Source organism: Dipodomys merriami, unplaced genomic scaffold (genome assembly GCF_024711535.1).
Source record: "Dipodomys merriami isolate MVZ:Mamm:240054 unplaced genomic scaffold, mDipMer1.0.p SCAF_2, whole genome shotgun sequence".
Lineage (NCBI taxonomy): Eukaryota > Metazoa > Chordata > Mammalia > Rodentia > Heteromyidae > Dipodomys > Dipodomys merriami.
In genome coordinates, this window is record NW_027203381.1 from 28,543,725 (window position 1) to 28,558,318 (window position 14,594).

Sequence of the window (14,594 nt, forward strand, 5' to 3'; positions counted from 1 at the left end):
TAATAGAGCTTAAATGAAACATTATAATACCAATAGTTTGCCTTAGGATTCCTGCTATCTTTGCAAGATCCCATCTGCTATGATAGGCAACCTATCATTAATATGGCAGTAGATGAATGGATCAAGAAAATGTGGTATATATACACAATGGAATTCTATGCCTCCATCAGAAAGAATGACATTGCCCCATTTGTTAGAAAATGGAAAGACTTGGAAAAAATTATATTAAGGCAGATCCATACTTTTTAACCTTGTTTCAGATAGGTGGCTGAAGTCACATAATATGAGGGAATGGTCAACTACACAAAGCCTATTTGTTGAAAAAAAGCAAAAAGAAACGAAATTTAACTGTAAGGACAAAAGAAAACACCAGCACTTCACGTAGTGAATCATACTATACTTTTTTACTGCTAAGAAAGAATGATGCTGAAAATTCAAATGAAAAAATGTCAGATAAGATCTATATGTTCTTTTAGGGCCCAGAAACCATTATGAGGTATCATACATGGTATAATAATAGTTGGACATTTTCACTAAGGTTATAATTATAATGATTGTTGAGGCTAGTTCATTTATTTATTTATTTTACTCAGTTGGCATTCTACCACTTAAGACATACTTCCACAGCCTGACCTTTTGCTATTATTCTTGGAGATCAAGTTTATGGACTTTTCATCCTTCAGGTCTCACAGACTTCTTAGTAGGATTACAGGTATGTGCCACCAAACCCTAGCTAAAGTTGTTTTATTTCCAACAAGCTAAAGACCACAGCAAAAAACCCAAAAATTTTAAATCTAGACTAAAACCAAAAAGTGAGAGGAGTTATAACTGAGTACTATTCTAAAATAATACTGGTGGGCTGGGAAGGTAGCTCAGTGGTAGAATGCTTGCCTTGCATGCATGAGGCCCTGGGTTCGATTCCTCAGTACCACATAAGCAGAAAAAGCCGGAAGTGGCGCTATGGCTCAAGTGGTAGTGTGCTAGCCTTGAGCTGAAGAGCTGAGGGACAGCACCCAGACCCAGAGTTCAGGCCCCATGACCAGCCAAAAAAAAAAAAAAATACTCTTGTACAAGTTTTCATGTGGAAAGGAAGAACGTACTTGGGCATTTAAACTAGGAACATAATCCAAGCAATGACTCTCAATAAAGAGAGCAGGTGGCTGTGAGCATGGACCAGACATATTGGCAACAATCTTCTTGTTTTTGCATGTGTTGATAAAAACTAATCAACTCAAATTGTATGGAGTATCTACACATGCCAAAAAGTCATCATCTGTTCAAAACAGGCCATCTGTCCTAATGAGCTTTATGTAAAGGATTTCTATGAATCAGTCACACCTAGGAAGAATGTCAACACTTCATAGGGGCACAGAGCACCCAGGGTTTAGCAGGCTTTTCAGCTAAGTCCTAATCATCTAGTGATCCAAATGATACCATGGTCAACTTGATTTATTACTATAACAAAAATGTCCCTGATATTTCTTTTTGATTAGTATTTAAACTCAGATGTCACAATTAATATTATCTTCTAGTTAACCAGAAACCAATCAGACCAAGTATGGTTTATTTCACAGAGCAACTTTCTGGGTAAAAGTTCAAGGCAGCATCAAGCATATTTATATCAAATGCTTATATAATGGTGTATTTATTTCCTTGGAATTATTGGGAAACTGGAAGCCATTATCTAGATAAGCCATTTTTCTTCCAAATATTCTGAAACCCAAATCTGACTTCAAACTTAGGTTCTGATTTTTTTTTTAATTAGAAGGCATACTTGGAGGGAAAGGCAGAAGGTGAAAGAAGAGAAGGCATGAAAAAAACTAGAGTATTGAAAGAAAACTGAGAGGATGAAAGAAAAGGCTTGAGACTTATGGACTTGACCTTTTTTTTCTACCTCAAAGAGTCTTATTTCCCAACTTTCTGTATGCTTACAGTATAATGATAATTTCTTCTGCTTAGAATAGCTCTAATTTATTTCTATTAAGAAGATAATTTTGGTGTGAACAAATGCAGCAGTGGCACTTACTAGACACTATTTTAAAAATGAACTATAGAACTTGTGGATGGGGGGTCTGGGAAGGTGGCCCAGTGGTAGAGTGCTTGCCTGGGTTCGATTCCTCCACATAAACAGAAAGAGCCAAAGTGGCACTGTGGCTCAAGTGGTAGAGTGCTGGCCTTGAGCTGAAGATCTGAAGGACAGTGTCCAGGCCCAGAGTTCAAGCCCCACGAGTGACAAAAAAAAAAAAGAAAGAACTTGTGGATGGGGATGGGAGGGAAAAACTGGAAGAAAGCAAGGGAAGGGACGACATTGTCCAAAAAGAAATGTACTCTTTACATGACTTATGTCATGGTAACTCCTCTGTGAATCACCTTTATAATAACAATAAAACAATCATTAAAAAAAGATAATTTTGGAAGGGGTGACATTGTCCAAAAATTAAATATACTCGTTACCTGACTTATGAAACTGTAACCCTTCTGTAATCACCTTTATAATAATAATAAAAAACCTGTGAAAGGTATTCATAAAAATCTCAATGTGAAAGGACTCACCAGCAATTTGATGGATATGAGTTTTCCATTCTCAAATGTGGTATTCATGAGAGTTACCTGGAAGATTTAGTGAAAGGTAAATATTTGGGCCCATCTCTGAAATTTCTGCTTCAGCTGGTGTAGCATGGGACCTAAGGTTTTCCATTTTTAAAGAAATGCCCAGTTAAATCAAATGTAGTGGCACAAACCTGTAATGCTTAGGATGATGAGGCAGGAGGATTTTGAGTTCTAAGGTAGCCTGGGATATAATAGCAAGGACTTATCTAAAAAAAAAAAAACAAAAAAAAAAAACTCCAGGTGAAAAAAAAACTCCAAACAAGTTTTGCTTTTGTTCAGAGATCTTTAAGAAAAAAGTAAAAAATACAATTTACAGGAATAAAATGTTTAATGGGAAAAATTTTTTTCTAAGTCAGGTGCCAGTGGCTCACACCTGTAATCCTAGCTTTTCAGAGGGCTGAGATCTAAGGATTGCAATTCAAAGCCAGCCTAGACAGTGAAAGTCCTTCAGACTCTTACCTACAGTTAACCACCAAAAAGCTAAAATAGAGCTGTGGATCAAGTGGTAGACAACTATCTCCAGCATAAAAGTTCAGGGACAATATCCTGGCCCTGAGTTGAAGCTCAGGAAAAATGGAATATGGACACTGGGTCTAACTGGCACCATCTTGGCATCTTGGTGGATGATGGGGATTTTCTGAAAATTCTTAGAGGTGAAAGCCACTTCCCCACTCATGCTCTCAGATGATAGGCTCCTGAATGCTTAGAAGCAGATGAGGTGGGGACTTGGACCTTCCAGAGCTGTGCCATGAACTCATGAGACTCTGAACTCTCAAACTAGCTGTGGCCCTGCCCCCTAACCATGACCCTACTTAGGCCCCTTGACTCTGGCAGCCATTGTGCCATGCCTCCTGTCTCTTGACTTTTCTCTGGTCACCATTGTGTCCTTTTTCAACTCTTCATTAGAGTTGATCTGATTTGTTGAGATTGCTCTTTATTCTACAACCCTCATGGCTCAGCTTCCTAGCAGTATCAACTGCATTTGAGGGCTGCAAAGTTTTTGGTTTCTTTGTTTGTTTGACATCAGTCTGCTCACAGTCACTGGATTTCTAATAAAGACTCCCGATTCAACCTCTTAAAGTGTGACTTTTCTGTATCTCAATGATCAAATTCCAGTGTAACATTTGGAGGCCCCTAAACTACACTTGGACATGGTAAATTAAACAGGAAAAGTAGGATATTCTTAGGAGAGGATCACAAAGTCCCAATAGCTATGTGCATATGATCACATAAAATGTTTACTGAATTGAATCCCAAGAAATGGAAATGAGAGGTTTTCTATTTTACATTTTGTGTTCCTTTCCCCTCTCCCCCTTTTGTTGATATTTTTGATGTCTGTACTTTTTGTCTTGTATGTAAGTTTATCTGTTTTGGGGATGGAAGGGGGAAGCACACAAAGGGTGATAGTCACTAGACACTATGTTGAAAATGAACTATACAACTTGTGGGGGAGGGAAACTGAAAAAGAAATGCACTCTTTGTCTGACTTATGTAACTATAACTCCTCTGTACATTACCTTTACAATAAAAAAGATGTTCTAGTGTTCACAGGGGAAGGACTAATAGCAGATATTCAGGTATAGATCAGCCATAGGAAAAACACCAGAGCAATAAAGGAAATTGTGTGTACCACATTATATGAAGTGAGAAAATGGCATTCAGTAAACACTGACTTGTTTAAAAAAATCTATCAAGAAAAAAAAAGGTAAATGACTGAAACCAAACTAAAAAAACGCATTATTAGGGTAAGGGACTATCAGAAGCATTTAATGCTACCTCATATATATATATATATAACTTCATCAATGAAATAGACAAATGTCTTAAAAGGTGGAAATATGCTGAATAAGACAAACCTTAATATTCCCAGATAAATTTTAAAAGTGAAGTAATAATTTTAAATGTTCTCATAAGAAAATACCATTTTTATCTGTCTGAAAAAATTTATTAAAAAATAAAAGAAGAAAGTAATTTGCAATTCATTAATAAAGCCAGAATCACTCTAATACCAAAACTAGACAAAACTACCAGAAGAAAACTTCAAATCAACATCCCTCACAGATGATGATAAAATGTTGGGAAAAATAGTATCAATAAAAATAATACATCAAATAAATCAAATAATAAGAGAAATTCCAGAAATAACCAGTTAATTAATTGCTCCTTGCCTCATTAACTGTACATAAATTAAAACCAATATTTCAAAGATGTTAACAGATATGAATACCACAGAAATAATTTGCTTTATAAGAAAAATAACATTTAAAATCTTGCAGGTAAAACTAAGACTAAATAAATTAGGATCAACTTTATTACAATCATATGTAGTAAAATAACAGTAAGACTTCAGTCCAGATTTAAAGCAATCTATCACTAGTATGAAAAAAATTGATGATGTGCTACAGTTAAAATTTTACAAAGTATTCCTGTTTAGGAAATGTTAGCTATGGTATTCAGTAAACACAGAGTTCAATGGAGCAGTGTAATAACAATGTGCCTGATAGGGTATAGGAAAATTTAAGACAGCAGAATGATGGCTTTTCAGAAAAATTCCCCATTTGAATATAAACTTCATTTACCAAAAACATAATCTTTAAATAATTTAATAAGAATAACATGATAGTAGTATAATATCTCTACTTCTTACATTAAGACAAAATAGAAGGTAAGGGAGCAATTTTCAAATTCATTGGCAAGTCTCCAGATTTCTTCAACCTGCAAGGTGACAATACAATGTGTCAAGTAAAAGTATCTTTCTAAACTATTTTTTGTAAGGTTATTTACTACCATGTAGATGTGTGAATTCTGACATGTTAAGGTCTTTAGTTTCCAGGAAATTAAAATATTAAATAGCAGCCTTCTTCAAAAGCAATTTGTATTATATCACTGTCAATAGAGCTACTTTCCAGACTCCAGTTTTCCCATGTCTCCTAAGACTGTGATACAATCCAGAGAATTCAGCCATCTTTCACTTTAAAGCAATAATTGTCAACTTTCTACTGTAATACTGTAGGTGACTGAGAGTCTAAATCAGGAATTAAATTCTAGTGAATTTTCACATAAGTTTTGGAACACTAAAATCTATATTACCTTACCAGAGATACTAACTTTTCAAACATTAAGACATTTACTAAGAATTCTATCAGATCAGATGAGAAAACAGGAAATTTTTACACCCTTGAGTGTAGATCTACTTTTGTTAAAATTCTCTCTGTCCTTAATTTCAATGAGGCTCATGGTTGGGTTCCTGCCAGATCAAGTGCCAGCAGAATTCTTCAATTAAGAAAAAATCACTTAAGAACTATTCATGCTCTAACTGCTTTAAGGTAACTTCCAAGAAATTACCTTCTTAAAATTAAAACAAATGCAAGGCAATTCTACCAAATAGTTTTCTAAGTTGTGAAATGGATTTCTAGAGTCAGAACTTGGCAGCAGTGCTAAAGGCACTTTTCCTCTATTAAAAAAAAAGTTTCTCATACAATAGGTTTCATTACAGGGATGTATTGACTGAAACTAGTTTCACTGCCACTAATGTTCTGCTTAATTTTAAAGATAACATAATATTGAATAGAATAATGTATTCTATTAGTAGCATTTTATTGAAGGAGTAAACTGATTTATTGTGTTTATTTGTTCAAATAAGAACCCTGATCACTTGCCATAAATCTTCTTGAGTCTAAACAGAAGGCTAAGATGGAACCTGATAAAAATAAAAAGTTATCATAAAACTTAATGAAAAGTCCAATTTGAAAATTAAACAGTGAACTTCCAAGCTTCATGCTTTGCTTAGGGTGTGAAGTTTTTGCAATGAAGATGAAAAAGCTAGTCTAGCTTACTTAAAATGGCTATTTTGAGTCTTCATTTGGGAAAAACTATAAAAATAATTAAAATCTTTTAAGGAAGTATGCCCAGTTAATTCTTGGGCAATTCACTCTAATACTATTACTAGTGTACTTTAAGGTAACTTTTTTAATTTAAAAAACCTTCTAAAGTTTAAGTTTATTCTTTGAGGATGAAAGGCAGAACTTAACACATGTTCACAGACTGAAATTCTATTCTTTGGAACTTTAGCTTTTATATACATTAGCTTACTGCTGATTTGGCTTTCCATTTCTATAATGTTATATAACCAGATTCTTAATCTTTTCAAGTTATATTATATATATAATGCATTTGGTATTCATGTATGTGGTGTTTGAATTAATAGTTTGTTCCTTTTTTCATTTATAAAGACCATTTGGCTTATTTCCAGTTTTAAATGATTATGACTTAAACCACTATAAACAGTTTTTCATGTGAATGTAAATTTTTCATTTTACATGGAATTAGCCCATTGAAAACTGTACAATCAAAGTGGCAAGAAAATGGAGGGTCTAAAATATATCCCAGGAATAATCGACTAGATTTTTGTGATAGATTATATTTGCAGTGGAAGAAATCAATAATATTATAAAATCTTTTCCTGAAAAACGGACAGAATGGACTTGCTAAACCTGAGCCAGGTGAGATAAGCACAGGTTTTGGAGGGATGTTATTTTTACTATAAAAAATTCAATTTTAGACATGCTAAGTTTGATATATTAGTGTAAAAATCAAAAGTGCACTTTTGTTGTACCACTTATATTAATAGACAATTTTGTAGAATTTTAAGGGAAAGGAATATAACGAGAATATAATAAGAATCCAGTTGTCATAGGTAAAAATTTACAAGTGGACTAAGCTTCTTTTATTCCATAAAGGAATATTTGTGGGGTGTAAATAATTCAGGTAAATATTATATTTGCTTGACAGCTAAAAGTAGCAAAAAACAAAGCAATTCTACTTTCTTGAGAGTATGAGCCAAGTTTCATGATTAGGAAATTTGTCTAGGTTGAAATTTTCATTTTTGTTCCTGTCAATTATTATTATATATACTTTTATTCTTATGTCAAAATCCTTAGGTTTTCTTTAGTCCCTTGAATCTTAGTGTGTTTAATCTCTAATGGCAGAATCATTTTAATTACATCCAAAGGCTAAGCATAGTATTTTAGCTTTGATACTGACTTCACAATCAGAAAGGATTTCTAAGAGCTCTTACTCTTCCACCAGCTTATATGGCTTATTTCTACCACCTTCCTTTCAGTGGATAGGAAAGGAAGGCAATGGAGACAAAAGCAGGTTGGTAAGTCCCTATGTGATTTAACATAACCACAGATCTTGTTTGAGTGACCAAATTTTGTCACCTCAATGAATATATTATAAGAGAAACAGAAAAGTGCCAACTCTGAAGTATCTTAAAATACACTGGGTGATATACAAGTAAGTGTATGCAAATATATTAACTGAAATATGGTAGGGTCACGGGAGATCTGAAATAGTGTAATTCCTTAGAAAGCCCAAATCAAAGTTCAGCAAAAAAAAGCATTAGGAAGCATGTACTTGAAACTGGTGAAGTGAGCTTAAGGGGTAAGATGTAGATAAATGAAGAAGTGAAGAGAGAGAAAATGCAGACAAGAATCCAAAGTATATCCTGACATATTAAGATGAGTGGGTGAAAGGGTTTGTAGGGGAGGGATGAGTGAGAATATTGAAAGGGGTGACCCCATTGATCAAGATACACTGCATTCATAAACTGCTTTGTTAAGTGGTAACTCCTTTGTACCACTACTTAGACAATAAAAAAGAAAAATAGAAAAAGATCCACAAAATATCAATTCCTCTTAAGATTATCATTAAGCTTTTAAAAATAGGCAAATTTATGTTTATACCTAGCAATTTGTATGTTTTGTCAGATTATATACTTTTCTACTCACCAAGTATACTTTCCACAAAATGATTTTTTGCTCAGATGTACCATATCCTAATCATTTCCTTATTTTTTCAGTAACAACTTATATTTTAGCTGCCTTACTCATTATGACTATAAGTTTCTAAATGAGTACTCTCAGATAATTATGAACAATGTAAAAGAAGAGACACTGATGAAAGTGAACTATACTATAAAATGGGTGGAGACAGGAGGTTGGGACTTGGAGAGAATGAGGGAAGGGAAGTCACTGTATGAAAGGAAATGTATTCATTACCTGATTCATGTAATTGTAATTCTTCTGTACATCACCTTTATAGTAACAATAAAGTAAATAATACTGAAAAATGTTAAAAAGAAAGTTTCTTCTGAGGATCAAAATGAATCCTGGTTGAGAACTGCCTGATATAAAAGGAAAAATGTAGACAAAAGACAAAAGGAGAATGACAATCAAGCTTTCTATAGCTATCCCATTCCCTCTGTCCCCTCCTCCTGCTTTCCTCTGTAATCCTAATGAAATTACTTAAAAGCCTGAAAGGACAAACTATTAGTTATAGCTCATTGGTCAGAACTATAACCTAGTGCCACTTCATCCACAAAAATAATGTAGGTTAAGCCGGGCACTGACGGCTCATGCCTGTAATCCTAGCTACTCAGGAGGCTGAGATCTGAGGATCACAGTTCAAAGCCAGCCTGGGTAGGAAAGTCCATGACAGTCTTATCTCCAATAAACCACCAGAAAACTAAAAGTGGCACTATGGCTCAAGTGGTAGAGTGCAATAGCCTTGAGCTGAAGAGCTCAGGGACGGTGCCCATGCCCAGAGTTCAAGCCCCATGACCAACAACAAAAACAAAAATAATAATAATGTAGATTATATAGCTAGTTTGCATATGTTACTTTTAATAAGACTGGTGTCAATTAAGAAGAAAACTGGGATAATAAGCAAATGAATTCTAAGTAAGCAAATACATTCTCTACCAGAGAAAATATTTCAGAACTTAGTTTTCAAGACAACTTAGTTTTGTCTTTTTAAACAGACTTTTTTTTAATTTTTATTTTTTTGGTCATGGGCCTGAACTCTAGGCCTGAGCCTTGTCCCTCAGCTCTTCAGCTCAAGGCTAGGGCTCTACCACTTGAGCCACAGCACCACTTCCAGTTTTTTTCTGTTTATGTGGTGCTGAGAAATCGAACCCAGGGCCTCATGCATGCAAGGCAAGCGCTCTACCACTGAGCCAACTTCCCAGCCCCTAACCAGACATTCTTTTTTTTTTATTTATTTTTTTTTTTTGTCGGTTGTGGGGCTTGAACTCTGGGCCTGGGCGCTGTACCTCAGCTCTTCAGCTCAAGGCGAGCGCTCTACCACTTGAGCTACAGCGCCACTTCCGGTTTTCTGGTGGTTTATTGGAGATAGGAGTCTCACGGTCTCTCCTGCCTGGGCTGGCCTTGAACCGCGATCCTCAGATCTCAGCCTCCTGAGTAGCTAGGATTACAGGCGTGAGCCACCAGCGCCCGGCTCAGACATTCTTAAGTATATCCTTATGAAGGTTTTAAAAAAGAAATTTAACCATCATTTGTGTCTTATAAAGGACTGTTCAAGAAGCTACTTTGTAGAGGTTGTCTGTTCGCTTGCAAATTAGTGTTACTTTCCTGTTCTTTATATGTTCATTCTTCTTCTCTGAGAGTCCAATTACAAAAAATATTAAAAACTTTTGATATTACACCAAAGATGATTAAGGCTCTGTTCATTTATTTTTTTTCCAATCTTGGGTCTCTGGGGACATGCCCTTGAAGGGGACTGTGGAAACATTAATTATCACAGGTGTTTTGTTATAGTGTAGCTAATACAGGTGTCAACTGTACAATCACCTTATATCTTATATTATATAATCACGTATCTTTTATGCCAGTAAATAATAGCAGTTTTCTGTCCTGGTTGTTCAAGACTATAATTTGTCCTTTCTTTAGGATTAAATGACATTTGAGATGCAACTTAATACACAGAAGTAGAAAGGAGAGTTTAATATAGGAAGAGAATTGGTGTTATTTAAAAAAAAATCCCTATAGTGGGAGAACAAAGGAGGGGGTAACAATGTTACTCATGTAACTGTAACCCCTCTGTACAGCATCTTTACAATAAAATAAAAATAAATGAATATTTGGAAGAGATATAAGGTATGGCTTTTAAAGGCAACTATTAATAACAATATACAAATCTTCCAAATTATGATAATAAATTCATAGAATAATGAAAAATATTTCCTAAGCTGGGTGCTGGTGGCTCACACCTGTACTGTAATCTTAGCTACTCAGGAGGCTGAGACCTAAGGATTGTGATTCAAAGCCAGCCCAGACAGGAAAGTCCATGAAACTCTTATCTCCAATTAACCACCAGAAAACTGGCAATTGCACTGTGGCTCAAGTGGTAGAGCACTTGCCTTGAGCTGAAGAACTCAGAGATAGCACGCACCCAGGCCCAGAGTTCAAGCCTCATGACCAAAAAAAGAGAAAAAGCTTTAGCAAATAAAATAAGTAACATATAAGAACATATAAGAACATATAAGGCCTGACTCTACTATTGCTCAGTCATTAATCTCCTAAATTTTGTTACTAGCAAAAAAAAACCATATACGGAGTTCCGGGAAGATGGCGGAGGAGAAGCTGGAATCTGAACAAGCTCTCGCATAGAAAGCAGTTTTAGAGTTCCAGTGAACAGTCCTAAGCCAGAGAATCACACCAAGTGTGCCATCACAGGACAGAGAGTTAGACAAGAGAGGGGAAGCCAAGGCAAAAAGACACATCTGAGCGCCTGCCAGCAGCTGCCCCTGCTGCGGCAGGGTCGCGGCGGCGACCACCGCCGCGGGGTCATACCGGAGACACAGAGAGTCCGGGACGAAGGAGCCAGACGCAGCGGACGAGCGGATTCTACTCAACACCAACAAGAACCGACAAGGAGTGGACATCTTCATCCTGCAGTTTGCAGACCAGAGACGACCCAGGATCCAAGACTCGGCGTGAGTACAAGCCCGACATCCTCACTCCTTCTAAGGGAGAAGAGGAGGGAAGGCCACCCCTCCCCCCCAGCACCGGTTATCTCCATCTTGGATACCGACAAAGCTCGGAGGAGCTGCTAGCTCCAGCTCAGGCCTTGGAATAAAACGAGTCATTTAGCAGGTCACAAGAACTTAATGGCGAAGTGACCTGCCAGACTCAGCTCCATCCAGGGAAAAGTCACCCAGCTCAGGCGCCAGCCATTGGAGTGGCTTGCCTCACTGGGTAACCAGAGCCAGAGGCTGCCCCTCCCTCTAGCAGCCACCACAATCAATTGAAAAACAGAAACCCTGAGAATGGCTCCAGGCTGGGCACTGTGAGCTTTATCACAAAATAGCCCCAGGGAAAAGCTACTGTTTGTTGAAAGGCCTCAACTCTACCCAGAACCTAGCCTCATCACCACATCCCCCTCTTTTGTGATTCTCAAAGCAGATCACCCTCCCAGAAAACTAACCTGGGAGGGGGATCTCAAAATCTTGGGTAAAGCAGAGCATTTTTCTGCCTCTTCCAACAAACTGACTTAAGAAACCAATCAAGCCACAGGACCTCAAGCTGACCAGAGACTCCAACAAGAGACTGGTTACAGACAAAAGGGAGATACAGGATTCTTCCCACCCCTCCCCCCCCAAAAAAAATCAAAAGACTTTTTTTTTCTTCTTCTTCTTTTCTTTTTTTTGTTTATTTTTTGTTTTTTGTTACCTTATATATATAAAAAATTTTTTTCTCTTCTAATACTTTTATTAATCTTTAATTTTTGCCTCTTCTGAAAAAACAATTGTTTTCCAGTAACATTTTCTTTCTTTTTCTCCTCTTATAATTTTTATTTTAGGAATATGTGAATGAGCGTTTTCCTTTCTTTTCTTGTCTTCTTTCTCTTTTTCTTTCTTTCTTAATTATCTTTTTGTTTTTTGTCTAGGTATACTGAACTTCTGATCTTTTCTTCTCCCTTTCCATCCTTAAAGTTTTTCACATCTCCTCTATGTCCCTCCCTTTCTCTCAACATATTCACATTCCTCTCTAAATAGACGGTCTTTTAATCTCTATAATAACATTAATCTTTACGTTTCTATTTTTTTTTCTCTGGTCTCTTTTCATTCCCCTCTCCCTCTCTTCTTTTTCTCTCCCTCTTTACTTGCATCCTACCCAACCCATTTCCTGCATTGTGACTAGGACATAGTTAACTCTCCCTGTGCCTCCCCACACCAATCTATTCCTATTTTTTTACCCACATCTCTCCCTAATCCTAATAATTTCTGGTTTTCCAAATTCTTTTCTGCGGTTCGAAGTCCTTTAACATATAGTTGTTTGATGTTGAATAGATGTATCTGTTGAACTAGATTGTGTCTGTAGACTATTGACTGTACAAATGCAAACTTTGGTTGATGGTTGCCTTAAGATAGTGTTCTAGCACAAAACTGGTGCTATCCTCATCTCAAAAGGGCAGAGTAAGCCGGAAAAACTCAAGAAAAATGGCAAATTCGGGTATCTCAATTCCCAATCTTGATAATCAGGGATTAGAACAGATAATGAATAATCCAGAGGAGAGCTCCCAAATAGCTCTACAAAAACTAGTAGCAAACATGATAAATGAGAAGTTTGACAATGTACAAAGGACTCTGTATGAGTGTGATAGGGAGAGAGAGGAGGCATCCCAGAAGTTATACAGGAATATCATAAGCGTGAGGAAGCTACTCAAAAACTAATACAGGATTTGCGTGAACAACTTGAGAATACTCAAAGAGAAAGGGAGGAAGGGCATGAGCAGGCTGAGAACACTCAAAGAGAACTGCAGGAATCCCACGAACACGAGGAAGCTAATCAAAGAGTAATACAGGAATTGAGAGACCAGGTAGAGAACATACAAAGATCACTAAAGGCATCCATAGAATCCATTAACAAAGAGCTGAAGGAAGTCAGGGAGACCACAAAGGGAAAGCTGAATGGAACCCAACAGAAGGAATGTGAGTCCAAAGAAACCATATCCAATCAACTAAGTGATTTGAAGACAAACACTGAACACCAAATTAAGGAAGTAAAGAGATTCATACAAGATCTAAAGCAGAGCTTCAACAAAGAACTTGAAGCCATCAAAACTGACCAATTAGAAGGAAAAGAGATAAAAAACAAAGTAGAGAGTCTTGACAGCAGGTTAGACCATGCAGAAGATCGAATCTCAGGGATTGAAGACAGCCTAGATATCATAGAGAAAGAACATACAACCATTCAAGACAAGTCCAAGAAATATGATAGATCTATTCAACACCTGGAAGACACCATCAGAAGGCCTAACTTAAGGATAATGGGTGTAGAGGAGCACCTAGAAACAGAAGTTAATGGTCTAGGAAATTCGTTTAACAGGATCCTAGCAGAGAACTTCCCAAACATGCAAAAAGATAGGCCTATTCAGATACAAGAAGCCTTTAGAACCCCAAATAGACCAGACCAGAATAGGACATCCCACTGTCACATTATAATCCACACAGAATCAACTCAGAACAAGGAAAAGATCCTTAAAGCTGTCAGGGAGAAAAGGGTAATCACCTATAAAGGGAAACCAATTAGAATCACCTCAGATTTCTCAGCAGAGACAATCAAAGCAAGAAGAGCCTGGAATGATGTATGCCATGCCCTAAAAACAAACAACTATCAACCAAGAATACTGTACCCAGCTAAACTCTCCTTCATAACTGAAGGCCAAATAAAAACCTTCCACAGCAAAAAAAAAAAATTGAAACAATCCATCTCCACCAAACCAGCCCTACAAAAGATTCTTAAAGATGTCCTACACATAGAAAACCAACAAGACCACAATAAAGGCCAACAAACTGCACCCAAATTGAGAATCCAAGAACCATAGGAAGAACCCAGTTTTCGCAGCCCCCAAGAAGGTGGATAACATGGCATGAACTCCCAAATACCTCTCAGTCCTATCTCTTAATGTTAACGGACTGAACTCTCCAATTAAGCGACATAGACTGTCTAGTTGGATTAAAAAACAAGACCCTTCTATCTGCTGCCTGCAGGAGTCACATCTTGCCCGCAAAAACAAACACATTTTCAATGTTAAAGGCTGGAACAAAATCTACCAAGCAAACGGCCCTCATAAACAGGCGGGAGTTGCAATCCTAATATCAGATAAAATAGACTTCA

At 36.7% G+C, this 14,594-nt stretch overlaps 1 protein-coding gene across 7 annotated transcripts in view; it reads right to left on the reverse strand.

Moving 5' to 3' along the window:
• Positions 1–14,594, reverse strand: part of Kiaa1328 (KIAA1328 ortholog) — a 199,439-nt gene that overhangs the window by 113,372 nt on the left and 71,473 nt on the right. For 5 of the 7 annotated variants that reach the window (XM_070029294.1, XM_070029295.1, XM_070029292.1 and 2 more), the window contains exon 7: positions 2,554–2,610. The exons of the other annotated variants lie outside the window; for them this stretch is intronic. In XM_070029294.1, the coding sequence (XP_069885395.1) occupies positions 2,554–2,610 (57 nt within the window). The remainder of the gene's footprint in view (positions 1–2,553; positions 2,611–14,594) is intronic. 7 annotated transcript variants of the gene reach the window in all.